The sequence below is a fragment of the Oncorhynchus gorbuscha genome, linkage group LG01, assembly GCF_021184085.1.
Source record: "Oncorhynchus gorbuscha isolate QuinsamMale2020 ecotype Even-year linkage group LG01, OgorEven_v1.0, whole genome shotgun sequence".
Taxonomy (NCBI): Eukaryota; Metazoa; Chordata; class Actinopteri; order Salmoniformes; family Salmonidae; genus Oncorhynchus; species Oncorhynchus gorbuscha.
Window position 1 is genome coordinate 9,877,323 of NC_060173.1, and position 17,906 is coordinate 9,895,228.

The window sequence follows — 17,906 nt, forward strand, 5'->3', positions numbered from 1 at the left end:
CTGCTCATACATTTTCCTCCACCATATTTTGCAGTAGGTATGGGGTTATTTTCTGCTCATACATTTTCCTCCACCATATTTTGCAGTAGGTATGGGGTTATTTTCTGCTCATACATTTTCCTCCACCATATTTTACAGTCGGTATGGGGTTATTTACTGCTCATACATTCTCATCCACCATATTTTACAGTAGGTATGGGGTTATTTACTGCTCATACATTCTCCTCCACCATATTTTAAAATAGAGCTGTTTGGCTACGCTCACCAGCGTTGAGTTTGGCATCTAAATATACAGTCATTTTTGTGAGAGAGAGAGAGTACATTGTGCCAATGTACTGTAGGACCAAATCAGTTAAAAACAAGAGCCACAGTTCTAAAGGAAGCTGTGGCATTATCAAGTTATGGAAACGCAGACACTTTGTCAAACAGCTCAAAAAAATATGGTGAGCAAAAAAGGCTGAGTTCAAGTATCTTCTGAGAAAGCGATGTACTATAGACCTCAGAGCCACAGCTGTAAGGAGGAAATGTGGAAATGCTAAATAAGCAGTACTGCAGTTTACAGCACGAGCTGAAGGAGCGCTTGTATCAGCGCTGGGCCCCCCGATCCCTGCATCTAGTTGAAGTTGGCGATTTCAAGGAAAAGTACAGTCGTTTTCTACAGAAAGAAGGAAGGAAGGAAAGAAGAAAGGGAAGGAGGAAAGCCAGTTTCAAGTTTAAATTAGCGGTCGACCGATTATAATTTTTCAACACCGATACCGATTATTGGAGGACCAAAAAAAGCCAATTCCGATTAATCTGCCGTTTTTTAAATTTTTATATATATATATATATATATAAATATATATATATATTTGTAATAATGACAATTACATCAACACTGAATGAACACTTATTTTAATTGGATATAATACATTAATAAAATCAATTTAGTCTCAAATACATAAATGTTAAATTTGGTTTACATAATGCAAAAACAAAGTGTTGGAGAAGAAAATAAAAGTGCAATATGTGCCATGTAAAAAAAGCTAACATTTAAGTTCCTTGCTCAGAACATATGAAAGCTGGTGGTTCCTTTTAACATGAGGTAAGAAGTTTTAGGTTGTAGTTATTATAGGAATTATAGGACTATTTCTCTCTATTCCATTTGTATTTCATATACCTTTGAATATTGGATGTTCTAATAGGTACTTTAGTATTGCCAGCCTAATCTCAGGAGTTGATTGGCTTGAAGTCATAAACAGCGCGATGCTTGAAGCACAGCAAAGAGCTGCTGGCAAATGCAGGAAAGTGCTGTTTGAATAACTACTTACGAGCCCGCTGCTGCCTACCACCGCTCAGTCAGACTGCTCTATCAAATCATAGACTTAATTATAATATAATAACACACAGAAATATGAGCCGTAGGTCATTAATATGGTCAAATCCGGAAACTATGATTTTGAAAACAAAACGTTTATTCTTTCAGTGAAATACGGACCGTTCTGTATTTTATCTAACGGGTGGCATCAATCAGTCTACATATTGCTGCACAACCTTCAATGTTATGTCATAATTATGTACAATTCTGGCAAATTAATTACGGTCTTTGTTAGGAAGAAATGGTCTTCACACAGTTCACAACGAGCCAGGCGGCCCAAACTGCTGCATATACCCTGACTCTGCTTGCACAGAATGCAAGAGAAGTGACACAATTTCCCCAGTTAAAATAAATTCCTATTAGCAGGCAATATTAACTAAATATGCAGGTTTAAAAATGTATACTTGTGTATTGATTTTAAGAAAGGCATTGACGTTTATGGTTAGGTACACATTGGTGCAACGACAGTGCTTTTTTTCACGAATGCACTTGTTAAATCACCCGTTCGGCAAAGTAGGCTGTGATTCAATGATAAATTAACAGGCACCGCATCGATTATATGCAACACAGGACAAGCTAGATAAACTAGTAAAATCATCAACCATGTGTAGTCAACTAGTGATTATGTTAAGATTGATTGTTTTATATAAGATACGTTTAATGCTAGCTAGCACCTTTCCTTGGCTCCTTGCTACACTCGCATAACAGGTGGTCAGCCTGCCACGCAGTCTCCTCGTGGAGTGCAATGTAATCGGCCATAATCGATGTCCAAAAATGCAGATTACCGATTGTTATGAAAACTTGAAATCGGCCCTAATTAATCGGCCATTCCGATTAATCGGTCGACCCCTAGTTTAAATTGTTAATTTTTATTTATTTAACTAGCCAAGTAAGTTAAGAACAAATGTTTATTTACAATGACGACCTACCCCCGGCCAAACCCGGACGACACTGGGCCAATTGTGCGCCGAGCTACGGGACTCCCAATCACGGCCAGATGTGATGCAGCCTGGATTCGAACCAGGGACTGTAGTGCGCACAAGTACAGTGAAATGCCTTTCTTGCAATCTCTAAACCAAATAATGCAGTAATCGGTATCAATGTAGCACTAAAAATAAGGTAGAACAAAAACACAAGAAAAATAGAAAATATAATTTGTTTGTTGTCTTGCATTATTTGTTGTCTTATATGACCTGAAGAAGACACAGGTCATCCTGTTCCTCGTCGGACTGCCTCCTGAGTGGTTTTTCCACTACACAGGGTTTGATCCAATACCATATCTACAATGTGCAGGGATACTGGAGTGATAGAGGTAGATATGTATAGGGGTAAGGTGACTAGGCATCGGGATATATGATAAACAGAGTAGCAACAGCGTATATTTGTATTTATTATGGATCCCCATTAATTCCTGCCAAGGCAGCAGCTACTCTTCCTGGTGTCCGGCAGAATTAAGGCAGTTATACCATTTTAAAAACATCACAATACATTCATTATAGAAATCCCAACACACTAAGTGTGCTCTCAGGCCCATACTCCACTACCACATATCTACAACACAAAATCCATGTGTCCATGTGTGTCTAGTGCGTATGTCATCATGTTATCGTGTGTGTGTGTGTGTGTAGACTCCTGTGAGTGTACATGAAGACAGAATAAATCAAATTTCTAAAATATAAATACAATTCAAGGCTCAACTCAGATAGAGCGGGTAGACATTTTTTTATAGCTATTTAGCAGTCTTATGGCTTGGGGATAGACGCTGTTCAGGAGCCTGTTGGTGTCAGACTTGATGCACTGGTACTGCTTGACGCGCGGGAGCAGAGAGAACAGTCTATGGCTTGGGTGGCTGGAGTAAACATGAATGAAGTGTGAGGAACTTAAAGAAATAAGTAGGCACCAGTCCGACAGCTTGTGAATGTTGAAGCTGTAGTAGTAAAGTATAGGAGTAGGTATAGTTATAAAGGCTTGTGAAAACCTGACTTAGCATAGATTAAGTACAGGTCATTCATTATCGGCAGAAAGAAGGAAGTTATAAACGCAGGGTAAAGAGAGTTAGGAGGTAAAGAAGTAAGGAGGTAACAAAGTAAGGAGGTAACGAAGAAGAAGTGAGAACCAGTCAGACAACTTACGAATGTGAAACTTTAATCAGTGTCATTAACCGCTAGTTGAGTTATGCCGTCTTAATATGTTGAGCTCTTAGTCAAGAGGGGGATTATCAAGGTAAATAACCACAGTTTGAGTTATAGGCCTCATAATGTTCAGCAGTATTGCATCCTGGTTAAAGGTTGTCTGACTGGCAAGAACAGGAAAGATAAGTAGGCTACAAGGTAAACAAAAACTATTTAGTGAACTGAAATTGAAAAATAAAATTAAAAAGTTTAAAACTAAAACAATCCTGAAATTATTATCTTTGGGTGCAAAAATACAAAAAAAAACATAATAAATTATGTTTAGTTTGAGTTTTTCTTCATTCTAAACTTTGAGGAAAATCTAGAGAACGTCCTCTTGCTCAGTTGTGCACCGGGGCCTCCCACTCCTCTTTCTATTCTGGTTAGAACCAGTTTTCACGGTTCTGTGAAGGGAGTAGTACACAGCGTTGTACGAGATCTTCGGTTTCTTGGCAATTTCTCGTATGGAATAGCCTTCATTTCTCAGAAGAAGAATAGACTGACGAGTTTCAGAAGAAAGGTCTTTGTTTCTGGCCATCTTGAGCCTGAAATGGAACCCACAAATGCTGATTCTCCAGATACTCAACTAGTCTAAAGAAGGCCAGTTTAATTGCTTCTTTAATCAGAACAACAGTTTTCAGCTGTGCTAACATAATTGCAAAAGGGTTTTCTAATGATCAATTAACCTTTTAAATTATAAATTGGATTAGCTAACACGACGTGCCATTGGAACACAGGAGTGATGGTTGCTGATAATGGCCTCTGTACACTGTCATGACGTTGGCCTGGGGGTAGGTTTATGACAGTCATAAATACCTCTCCCCCCTTTTTCCTCTCTCTACCCTACTGATGTTACATTTGAAAACCCCTTGGTTAACATAGAGATTCTGGGAACATCAGAAGGTGGGGGGAAATTAACTATATTCTGGTAATCCGACCAATTGAACATATGCGTTGGTACTTAATGAATATGATGTCAGTTCGGTTGTCATCTGAGACATTCTCATCAATGATAGGATGACATAAACTCTACAGTGGAAAGTCTGCACATTGTAGTTATCGGATTCACATGGAATTGTTGTTCAATTTAAATGTTTGAATATATAATTATTGGTGAAAAGATTAAATGTAATTTTAGCTTCCAAATGAGAGATTTGGGTTTTCATAAGGTTAGGGCTCTGCTCAATCAGTGGCCCGCCCCTGTGAAGAGACATGGGTTATAAAACTTTTCAAACACACCCTTCTCGCTCCACTATATAAAGCCTTGACGAAAATGTAACCTCCTGTTCCAAGTACGTGAGGTCTGCAGCCTCTGCGTTAAAAGGACTAATATGTCAACTACAGAACTAAGCCAACCTCAGTGTGAGCTTTGGTTGCGAATGGTATGAACTTTGAACTCTTATTCACGACAGAAGTGATACCTCGTAGCCGTTGAGTTAGCAACAGCAGCTGCAAACGTGGGCTAGGAAAGAACAGACAGAGTACCTGTCTACCACACAACGACGTTACTACAACATATCCAATTGACCACCAGAGACATTCTTCAAAGGACAAAGGACTTGGTTGGGCAACACGGCCTTCCATATTCCACCAACCTACCGAAGAGTAAATATTTATTGCATTTTCCTTTTCCAAATGGGCGGTAATTTAGAAGGCATAAGATACTGTATTTACGATAGAGACATCGCTTCTCCCTTTGTTCTTCATGTCTTCCCGCTCTTTCATTCAAACCCAGCCCCTTTTTCTTTGTGTAACCAGCTGTCATATCTGTTCCGCCCACTAGGGACGTTTTCCTTCTTGATATAATTTGTAATCAAGGTATGATTCATTCTTTGTATATGTAATTACGTGTGATTAGTTAGGTATTTGGTAAATAAATAATATTAAACTCTACTTTGCATTGCTGATTCAACTTGTTAGCCAGGGTTCTTGAAGATAACCAATAATTTACAACTTTCAGATGAGACTGAATTAAGGTGACGATTAATATTGACTGCTGTTGATGTAAAATATTACGAGGTCTTTAAGAGTTTATTCGGAAGATAACAGCTCTATAAATATTATTTTGTGGTGCCCGACTCTCTAGTTAATTATATTTACATGATTAGCTCAATCAGGTGATATTAATTGATGACTCCTTGCTGTCCCCAGTCCACCTGGCCATGCTGCTGCTCCAGTTTCAACTGGCCTGGGCCCTAGGACCATGTCCCAGGACTACCTGACATGAGGACTCCTTGCTGTCCCCAGTCCACCTGGCCATGCTCCTGCTCCAGTTTCAACTGTTCTGCCTTACTATTATTCAACCATGCTGGTCATTTATGAACATTTGAACATCTTGGCCACGTTCTGTTATAATCTCCACCCGGCACAGCCAGAAGAGGACTGGCCACCCCACATATGCTCTCTCTAATTCTCTCTTTCTTTCTCTCTCTCGGAGGACCTGAGCCCTAGGACCGTGCCCCAGGACTACCTGACATGATGGCTCCTTGCTGTCCCCAGTCCACCTGACTGTGCTGCTGCTCCAGTTTCAACTGTTCTGCCTTATTATTATTTGACCATGCTGGTCATTTATGAACATTTGAATATCTTGGTCATGTTCTGTTATAATCTCTACCCGGCACAGCCAGAAGAGGACTGGCCACCCCACATAGCCCGGTTCCTCTCTAGGTTTCTTCCTAGGTTTTGGCCTTTCTAGGGAGTTTTTCCTAGCCACCGTGCTTTTACACCTGCATTGTTTGCTGTTTGGGGTTTTAGGCTGGGTTTCTGTACAGCACTTTGAGATATCAGCTGATGTACGAAGGGCTATATAAATAAATTTGATTTGATTTGATTAATTATGGAGAAAGGATTTTATAGAATAGCATGTCATATCATTTAATCCGCCATAGCCAAAGACACAACAACGCCTATGTAGATATTTCATAAGAAATCAGCCGTTTTCAGCTACCATAGTCATTTACAACATTAACAATGTCTACACTGTATTTCTGATCAATTTTATGTCATTTTAATAGACAAAAAAATGATTTTCTTTCAAAAACAAGGAAATATCTAAGTGACCCCAAACTTTTTAATGGTAGTATATATATTCTTATTCCATTCCTTTACTTAGATGTATGTGTATTAGGTTGTTGTTGTGGAATTGTTAGATTACCATATTAGATATTGCTGCACTGTCGGGAACTAGGAGCACAAGAATTTCGCTACACTCGCAATAACATCTGCTAACCATGTGTACGTATGTGACCAATACAATTTGATTGCGTCTGAGGCCACTGTCCATTTGAAAGGTCAACCTGGCAGGGCATTAAGTGACCTGTGTGAGCTAAATACCTGGAAAAGGTCAAAGGGGAAATGTTTACTATGTCACCTCTCCAGTTCTGGCAGGTAAGAATGGTTGTTTATTCTAATCTGTTCTCTGTGGCAGTGGATCTGGTTTCTGTCCCTGCATCCCAAGCATTTGTGGAGAGACTATTCAGCCTGTCATCAGACTTGAGAAACAGAACATCTCTCTGGAACACAAGAGTCTTCTTGAAGATAAACCAGAAAATCGTGTTTGGTTGAACGGAAACACCCCCCCCCACAGTGAAGAAGTGTTGTATTGTTTATGTTTTTTGCCGTTGTTGCAGGTGTTTTCATAAACCCTATTAGTCGGTGATACATGTTTAATATTACAGAAACATATCTTTACATAACATAACTTCATGTTTCCTCTGTCAGATAAAGGTACTTGATTATTCTTACATCTTCTACTAAAGTCAAAACAAAGAGTGCTTTAAATCCAAGTCACATTAGGATAGTTTTCTTATTTAAACCTAACCAAACCTATGTCCTGACCATGGAGTTGTATGGAGTCCTCTAGTGGCCAAAAGTCTGTGTTAGCATGTGTAGTGTCATTGAGGACTTTAGTCTGTGTTAGCATGTGTAGTGTCATTGAGAACTTTAGTCTGTGTTAGCATGTGTAGTGTCATTGAGGACTTTCGCCATTTTGATTTAGTCAACTGGGCGGGACTTCCAACTTCATTGGCTAATCCCTCCTGATGTCCCGGTTGGCATGACTTGGTGTCCCGGTTGGCATGACTTGGTGTCCCGGTTGGCATGACTTGATGAGCCAGTTGGCATGGCTTGGTGTCCCGGCTGGCATGACTTGATGAGCCAGTTGGCATGACTTGATGAGCCAGTTGGCATGACTTGGTGTCCCGGCTGGCATGACTTGATGAGCCAGTTGGCATGACTGGATGAGCCAGTTGGCATGACTTGATGTCCCGGTTGGAATGACTTGATGAGCCAGTTGGCATGACTTGATGAGCCAGTTTGCATGACTTGATGAGCCAGTTGGCATGACTTGGTGTCCCTGCTGGCATGACTTGATGAGCCAGTTGGCATGACTTGATGAGCCAGTTAGCATGACTTGGTGTCCCTGCTGGCATGACTTGATGAGCCAGTTGGCATGACTTGATGAGCCAGTTAGCATGACTTGATGTCCCGGTTGGCATGACTTGATGTCCCGGTTGGCATGACTTGATGAGCCAGTTAGCATGACTTGGTGTCCCTGCTGGCATGACTTGATGAGCCAGTTGGCATGACTTGATGAGCCAGTTGGCATGACTTGATGTCCCGGTTGGAGTCGTGACAGCCTGGTCATCAGGAGGGATCAGCCAATACATTTTCCCCCTCCTCCCTGCCTCCCTCCTCCTCCCTCCCCCTCCTCCCTCCCGCTCCGCCCTGCCTCCCTCCCCCTCATCCCTGCCTCCCTCCCCCTCATCCCTGCCTCCCCTCCTGTACTCCCTGTTCACCCACCACAGCGTGGCCAAGAAAAACTCCAACACCATCATTAAGTTTGCTGACGACACAACAGTGGTAGGCCTGATCACCGACAATGATGAGACAGCCTATAGGGAGGAGGCAGTGTGGCAGTGTGGTGCCAGGACAACAACCTCTCACTCAACATGAGCAAGACAAAGGAGCTGATCGGGGAATACAGGAAAAGGAGGGCCAAACACACCCCATTCACATCAACGGGACTGTAGTGGAGCGGGTCGAGATTTTCTAGTTCCTTGGTGTCCACATCCCCAACAAACTATCATGGTCCAAACACACCAAGACAGTCATGAAGAGGGCACAACAAAATATTTTCCCCCTCAGGTGACCGAAAAGATTTGTCATGGGTCCCCAGATCCTCAAAAAGTTCTACAGCTGACTGGTTCTACATCCTGACTGGTTGCATCACCAGCAAATTCTCAGCATCCGACTGTAAGCCACTACAGAGGGTAGTGCGTACGACCCAGTACATCACTAGGGCCAAGCTTCCTGCCACCCAGGACCTATATACTAGGCGGTGTCAGAGGAAGGCCCAATTTGTTTTCAAAGACTCCCGTCACCAATCATAAACGTTTCTCTCTGCTACCTCACGGCAAGAGGTACCAGAGTGCCAAGTCTAGGTCCAACAGGCTTCTTAACTTCTTTGGGATATGGGGCAGCATTTTCACTTTTGTATGAATATCGTGCCCAGAGTAACCTGCCTCCTACTCAGTCCCAGATACTAATATATGCATATTAATATTAGTATTGGATAGAAAACACTCTGAAGTTTCTAAAACTGTTTGAATGATGTCTGTGAGTATAACATAACTCATATGGCAGACAAAAACCTGAGAAAATAATCCAAACAGCAAGTGGGAAATCTTAGGTTTGTAGTTTTTGAACTCAGCCCCTATCGAATACACAGTGGGATATGGGTTATTTTTCACTTCCTATGGCTTCCACTAGATGTCAACCGTCTTTAGAACATTGTTTCAGGCTTCTACTGTGAAGGATGAGAGCTGTTTTTACTAAGGGGTCTGGCAGCAGCCTCGTTCTCAGTCACGCGCATTTCACATGAGAGGTAGCTCTTGTTCCATTGCTTTTCTACAGACAATGGAATTCTCCGGTTGGAACATTATTGAACGTTTATTATAAAAAGATCTTAAAGATTGATTCTATACTTAGTTTGACAAGTTTCTACGCCCTGTAATATAACTTTTTGAACTTTTCGTCCGACGTTCGGCTGGACCTGAACGCGCGTTTGGATTTGTTTACCAAACTCCCTAACAAAAGAAGCTATTTGGACATAATTGATGGACTTTATGGAACAAATCAAATCAAACTGGGATTCCTGGGAGTGCATTCTGATGAGGATCATCAAAGGTAAGTGAATATTTATAATACTATTTCTGACTAATGTTAACTGCGCAACATGGCAGATATTTATTTTGGCTGTTTTGAGCTCTGAGCGCCATACTCAGATTATGCTTTTTTCGTAAAGTTTTTTAAAAATCTGACACAGCGGTTGCATTAACAGTTTCCACCCCCAAGCCATAAGACTGCTGAATAATTAATCAAATGGCCACCCAGACTATTTACATTGACACCCCCCCTCCCCCTTATTTTAACACTGCTGCTACTCACTGTTTATTATCTATGCATAGTTACTTTACCCCTACCTTCATGTACAATTGACCTCGACTAACCTGTACCCCCGCACTCGGTTCCCGGTACCCAATCTTTATAGCCTCGTTATTGATATTTTATTGTATTTTTATTTAGTAAATATTTTCTTAACTCTATTTCTTGAACTACATTGTTGGTTAAGGGCTTATAAGTAAGCATTTCACAATAAGGTCAACTACACCTGTTGTATTCGGCGCATGTGACTAATAAAATCTGACTTGAAGTGGGATCTGTGTAGCTATAATTGAGGTGATACATTTCAACAGATGTTAATTTATTACTCATATCGTGAAGGTGAGACAGTGAGTGACGTAATAAAGGGAACTTGGACTTGACACCTTTTAACAACCAGGTCAAGACATCACTCAGGTTCAAACATGATAAACAGCCTGGAAATAACCAGGTCAAGACATCACTCAGGTTCAAACATGATAAACAGCCTGGAAATAACCAGGTCAAGACATCACTCAGGTTCAAACATGATAAACAGCCTGGAAATAACCAGGTCAAGACATCACTCAGGTTCAAACATGATAAACAGCCTGGAAATAACCAGGTCAAGACATCACTCAGGTTCAAACATGATAAACAGCCTGGAAATAACCAGGTCAAGACATCACTCAGGTTCAAACATCATAAACAGCCTGGAAATAACCAGGTCAAGACATCACTCAGGTTCAAACATGATAAACAGCCTGGAAATAACCAGGTCAAGACATCACTCAGGTTCAAACATCATAAACAGCCTGGAAATAACCAGGTCAAGACATCACTCAGGTTCAAACATGATAAACAGCCTGGAAATAACCAGGTCAAGACATCACTCAGGTTCAAACATGATAAACAGCCTGGAAATAACCAGGTCAAGACATCACTCAGGTTCAAACATGATAAACAGCCTGGAAATAACCAGGTCAAGACATCACTCAGGTTCAAACATCATAAACAGCCTGGAAATAACCAGGTCAAGACATCACTCAGGTTCAAACATGATAAACAGCCTGGAAATAACCAGGTCAAGACATCACTCAGGTTCAAACATGATAAACAGCCTGGAAATAACCAGGTCAAGACATCACTCAGGTTCAAACATGATAAACAGCCTGGAAATAACCAGGTCAAGACATCACTCAGGTTCAAACATGATAAACAGCCTGGAAATAACCAGTCAGTCAACAGTCCGTCAACAGTCCGCCAACAATCCGTCAACAGTCATACAAATCAGTTAATCCATGAAATGTAATTTGCCCTGAAGGCACGATCGCTACAGCAGAAAGAGAAACAACTTGCTCTCGCTTTAACAGTTGAGTGATTTTCTGGTTTGTAATGTCTCCATAAACAATCACGAGACACACCGTGCTCCAGGCAGGAGGAAACAGTGTGTGTGTGTGTGTGTGTGTGTGTGTGTGTGTGTGTGTGTGTGTGTGTGTGTGTGTGTGTGTGTGTGTGTGTGTGTGTGTGTGTGTGTGTGTGTGTGTGTGTGTGTGTGTGTGTGTGTGTGTGTGTGTGGCCTATAAGAGAAGACTGGTTTTGTTTTAGATTTGCATGATGGCCTAGTATTAGGATCAGTGTTCAACAATGACTTCCTTAATTGTGCCACTCTGATATTTACAACCATTTAAATGCATCTTGAAACATAAGGTTGTTTTATCCTCTACTGCGAATAAGGTGTAAACTATCAATACATTTACCAAAGTGCTCAAGTCGTTTACATAATGTGCACAAGTCCATGTTATTCAATAAGACCCTGAGGGATTTGATTATCCTTGTACAGCTGTAACATTGTAATAACATGGAATGAGCTAAAAACTATCCAGCTGTTAAAACATTTATTTGACTCATAACATGTCTATCCAGCTGTCATTTGGAGCAGTAACCATTGTAAGAGATCAGAACAGAAGAACAGAAAACGGAACAGAGAAGAGAGAACAGAACATTGCTTTGGACAACAGGAGAAGGGCACATTGCATTGAACCAAAACCATTCTACTATGTGTTTTTTTTTTTTTTTTTTTTACTGTTAAAAAATAAAATCATAGTTAAATACAATTGTATTATTTTCTCAAACATTAACCAAACATGTATTTGGCTATTCTGAATGGTATGATTGTGTTTAGGCCTGAAAATAATAGAAGACTAAATGAAAATGAGGTAAACACCTCCAAGTTACCCTAAAATGTAATGAACACAAGCAATGGTACACAATGTAGCCTACATACTAAGAGAGCCTCAATACGCTAAGATAGCAGACCAATTCATGCGCGCAAAAGCCTACGTAAGAAATGAATGACCCAGCGAGTAAAATCAGATTTGATCAGATTTGAACGAAAACTGGGACACAGCAGGTGTTCGCATATTGATGCTTTCGCTGCATTATGTTGACGATACAGCACAATGCCTCCAATGTTTGAGCAGCGTAGGCTATGTGGAGTAGAATAAATAATGGAGAAAAAAAGTCGTTATTACCATTTCGTTCCGGCTGTTAAGGTATTTTTCGACTTCTGATAAACTTCTCACTGCTGAGTCAGCGGTGGCCATAATCATCGAGTCGGTCTCGCGGTTGGGTTTAGGAATTTGAGTCGGTGTAGTGTTCCGTTCACGATGTTTCATCATTTGTAGTCTGACACGATCCTTGTCGACCGACCCTTCACACAGACTGATATGACCATTCTCTCTCTCTCCTTCCCAAGCAGAAAACACTAAACAATGTGCACTCAGACTCCGCCCAGTTGAAGGTCTGCGGAGCAGGAGGAGGAGGTTAACCCTATCGTTCTACCCTGGGTGAGGTTAAGGACACAACCGACGCTTAAACTGATCAACCAAAACCTACAACTGACCTTTACCTTAACCAAACCCTTGCCCCAAAATTCTGAAATTAAATATCGGTTTGGGCGTCATTAATGTCCTTATAACATTTTCCTGCTATCATTCCACCGTCCACCATACTAGAGACAGTGACTTGAGCAGTTTGTCAAACGTCTCAGCCTATCACAATCCTATCACTACTCCAACCATTCCAAACGTGTTAAACAACAGAAACTGATGTCACCATAATACAATCTGAAAGGACAAATGTAGGCTGCCACAGTAGTCTCTCTCTCTCTCTCTCTCTCTCTCTCTCTCTCTCTCTCTCTCTCTCTCTCTCTCTCTCACACTCACACTCACACTCACACTCACACACACACACACACACACACACACACACACACACACACACACACACACACACACACACACACCTTATCTAACCCATTCCCCCTGGAGCCAGTATCAAACCAAACAAAGCTAGCCCTCAAAGCAATTAAGGACTAGAAACAAAAAGGACAAAGGACAGTGCCTTGAGTGTTTACTCTTTGCACAAATAGAGCCACCCTACCAGGACCAGAGGCCATGGGATTGGGAACAGGCCAACCATTCTAGTCTTGGCCGAGTTCCACAAGCCTTTTTCATTAATGTAGATTGCTTAGTGTTTACGAATAGTTTCATCCGCCCAACTTGGTGGTTCTCCAACTGTGAAACTGTGAAAATATAAATGAGCTTTTAAGGTGTTGGAAGTCTTTCTACCTGAATATAATACCTTATCTGTAATCCACACAGGCGTGTTGTTGCTGTAATCCTTCCTCTCTTGATTTGTTGGTGAGGCTTGGGTTGTGCCTGAAATGACACCATATTCCCTATATAGTGCACTACTTTTGACCAGAACCCTGGTAGTGCACTATATAGGGAATAGGGACCAGAGCCCTGGTAGTGCACTATATAGGGAATAGGGACCAGAGCGCTGGTAGTGCACTATTTAGGGAATTGGGACCAGAGCCCTGGTAGTGCACTATATAGGGAATAGGGACCAGAGCCCTGGTAGTGCACTATTTAGGGAATAGGGACCAGAGCCCTGGTAGTGCACTATTTAGGGAATAGGGACCAGAGCCCTGGTAGTGCACTATATAGGGAATAGGGACCAGAGCCCTGGTAGTGCACTATATAGGGAATAGGGACCAGAGCCCTGGTAGTGCACTATTTAGGGAATAGGGACCAGAGCCCTGGTAGTGCACTATTTAGGGAATAGGGACCAGAGCCCTGGTAGTGCACTATATAGGGAATAGGGACCAGAGCCCTGGTAGTGCACTATATAGGGAATAAAGGTAAAATAAAGGTAAAATAAAATAAATATAAAAACGCACTACCAGGGCTCTGGTCCCTATACATTAAAAAAAATTCAACTAGGCAAGTCAGTTAAGATCAAATTCTTATTTTCAATGACGGCCTAGGATCAGTGGGTTAACTGCCTGTTCAGGAGCAGAATGACAGATTTGTACCTTGTCAGCTCAGGGGTTTGAACTTTCAACCTTCCGGTTACTAGACCAAAGCTCTAACCACGAGGCTATCCTGCCACCCCAAACATAGTGCACTACCAGGGGAGGACCTGATCCTAGATCAGGGCCCATACTCATAAAGAGTCAGAGTGCTGATATAGGATCAGTTTTGATTATATGAACAGGGGAGGACCTGATCCTAGATCAGCACTTCTACTCTGAGATTCCTTTTTGAATACGGCGTAATGCAGTATGAGACCACCAAAAGGCAAATGATTGCTAATGATTGCTAATACGAAAGGGACCTTTTTAAAATTTATTTAACCTTTAACTAGGCAAGTCAGTTAAGAACATATTCTTATGCCTACCCCGGCCAAACCTGGGCCAGTCGTGACAACTCTTGCACTGAGATGCAGGGCCTTAGACCACTGCACCACTCAGGAGCCTTCCAGACTTGGTACAATCAGATATGAGGATATTGGATCCCTGGCTACCTGACAAACACAAGCCAGCAACGTATTCACTAGGTCATCAAGTTTTAATGTGCTTACCAATGAGTTTCATTAGTAGGACACGTTCACCAGGTGGCTACAGCAAAGCAGGGATTAGGGCTACAGTCAGTGTGCGTAGACAGGGTCATAGTGACACACACACACACACACACACACAGGGGTGTATAAGGGGTTGTGTGTGTGTGTGTGTGTCCCTGCTACCCCCTCATAAAATATTGATCGACAAATACGACTAACTGTAAGTCTATGCCCTCCCTTTCACTGACGCTTCTTCCATCTTTAGACATTAGACGGATAATAAACACCAGAAGAAGCCATCAGATACCTTGAGATATATGCGTTTTGCATTATTGAAAAGATTCAAGGTACAGATATGGAAATAATCTGTGGTGGATAACAGATGATCTGTAATAATAGTGTTTCCCCTATATATATATATATATATTTTTTTTTCAATCGTGGCCACCACTGCAAAACCTTTTAAATAGAAATGATGCACCAAGAAGACCCAATCTACCAGAAATAGCATCGGGGACTCTGGAAGACTGCATTGTGGGTAAATAAATTGCCCCTTTTCTGATCCTCACAGAGAGAACATTGATGCAGATTGGTGATCTTCTCAATTTAAATAAACATCAGCAGTCCAGCAGTATGATCAATTGAAATTGAAATTCTCATGTCGTGTATCACCTACTAAAACTATGAAATTAAGCAATATCACTTCTTTCAAATTCTATTACAATTTAAATGCTTATAGCCTTTGCGCTATAGACTCTTTTAGCTGCTATACATAGCCTATATAAAGCTGCTTATAAACAGATCTCTTAGCTTTATAGCTTATAGCCTCTCAGAATACAAGTGGGGGTATGGGTTGGACAGGCTGATGGGACACTTGATGTAACCATTTAGCTGAGAGCATGTGTTTACCTCCAATTCACCTCATCTACAGATCAATATCAGTGAAATTCCATGGTAACAGAGTGATGCAGACTCAGATTTTTCACTTTCAAATGTACGTCTGACAAAAACCAATGATTGCAAAGTTGAACAAACCAACTCTATACATAAGGATTCATTTGAAGTATATCCACAGAAAATGTGCATAAAACACATTTACAGTGCATTCGGAATGTATTCTGACCCCTTGACCTTTTCTACATTTTGTTACGTTACAGCCTTATTCTAAAATGGATTTTAAAAAATGTAAAATACTCATCTACACACAACACCCACAATGATGGCAGGATAGCCTTGTGGTTAGAGCATTGGATTAAAAACCAAAAGGTTGCAAGTTCAAATCCCGAGCTGACAAGGTACAAATTATTCGTTCTGCCACTGAACAAGGCAGTTAACCCACTGTTCCTAGGCTGTCATTAAAAATAAGAATGAGTTTAACTGACTTGCCTAGTTAAATAAATAAATAAAATGACAAAGCAAAAATGGGTTTAGTAAAATTATATTTTTATTTTATTTTATAAACTGAAATATGACATTTACATAAGGTTTCCCAGACTCAGATTAAGCATGGTCCTGGACAATAAAAGCACTTCAAATGTAGAAACGTTTGATTTTGAATCCAAGACTTTGATCAGTATCTGGGACCCATATGTAAAGTCATTGAACTCTGGAATTTTCTCTCCCTCCTAATTGACACGGAATGTAGCCTAACCTACCTGTACAGACCAGTTGAACCACCATCATACACTACATGACCAACAGTATGTGGGCACCTGCTCGTCGAACATCTCATTCCAAATTCATTGGCATTAATATGGAGTTGGTGCCACCTTTTGCTGCTATTACAGCCTCCACTCTTCTGGGAAGGCTTTCCACTAGATGTTGGAACATTGCTGTGGGGACTTGCTTCCATTCAGCCACAAGAGCATTAGTGAGGTCAGGTACTGATGTTGGGCGATTAGGCCTGGCTCGCAGTCGGCGTTCCAATTCATCCAAAAGGTGTTCAACGGGGTTGTGGTCAGTGCTCTGTGCAGGCCAGTCAAGTTCTTCCACACCGATCTTGACAAACCATTTATGGTTAGACTTCGCTTTGTGCACGGGAGATTGTCATGCTGAAACAGGAAAGGCCCTTCCCCAAACTGGTGCCACAAAGTTGGAAGCACAGAATCGTCTAGAACGTCATTGTATTCTGTAGTGTTAATATTTCATTTCACTGAAACTAAGTGTCCAAGCCCAAATCAAGAATAATTGCCCAAGATTATTCCTACTCCACCAAACTTTACAGTTGGCACTATGCATTCGGACAGGTAGTGTTCTCCTGGCACCCGCCAAACACAGATTCGTCCATCAGACTGCCAGATATTGAAGCATGATTCAGCACTCCAGAGAATGTGTTTCCACTGCGCCAGAGCCCAATGGCGGCGAGCTTTACACCACTCCAACAGATGCTTGGCATTGCACATGGTGATCTTATACTTGTGTACGGCTGCTTGGTCATAGTAACCCATTTCACGAAGCTCCCGACAAAACAGTTATTGTGCTGATGTTGCTTCCAGAGGCAGTTTTGGAATTCAGTAATGAGTGTTGCAATCTGAGGACAGACAATTTTTACACTCCACACGCTTCTGCACTCGGCATTCCCCGTTCTGTGAGCTTGTGTGGCCTACCACTCCGCAGCTGAATCGTTGTTGCTCCTAGACGTTTCCACTTCACAATAACAGCACTTACAGTTGACCGGGTCCACTCTAGTAGGGAAGAAATTTGACAAACTGACTTGTTGGAAAGGGGGCAGCCTATGACGGCGCCTCATTGAAAGTCACTGAGCTCTTCAATAAGGCCACAACTACTGCAAAAAAAAATGTTTGTCTATGGAGATTGCATGGCTCTGTGCTCGATTTTATACACCTGTCAGCAACGGGTGTGGCTGAAATAGCCGAATCCACTAATCTGAAGGAGTGGCCACATCCAGTACGTACACAGAAGTATCTTCTGTCGCTCCAGTGACACCATAACACGATTCCCCTTCGATGTGAAAAGCTAATGCAGTAATCATAAAAAGGAAAACACCTAATTGAAAAGGAGATTTTTTTTTCAAATTTATTGTAAAATAA

General features: G+C 41.4%; 1 protein-coding gene across 2 annotated transcripts in view; it reads right to left on the minus strand.

Annotated features, from left to right (window-relative positions):
• Positions 1 to 12,797, minus strand: part of LOC124032323 (transmembrane and coiled-coil domain protein 3-like) — a 41,916-nt gene extending 29,119 nt beyond the window's left edge. For both annotated transcript variants that reach the window (XR_006838257.1, XM_046344639.1), the window contains exon 1: positions 12,483 to 12,797. Coding sequence is in view for 1 of the 2 variants with exons in the window: in XM_046344639.1 (XP_046200595.1) it covers positions 12,483 to 12,629 (147 nt within the window). In the remaining variant the exon portion in view is untranslated. The remainder of the gene's footprint in view (positions 1 to 12,482) is intronic.
• Positions 12,798 to 17,906: the final 5,109 nt, after the last annotated feature.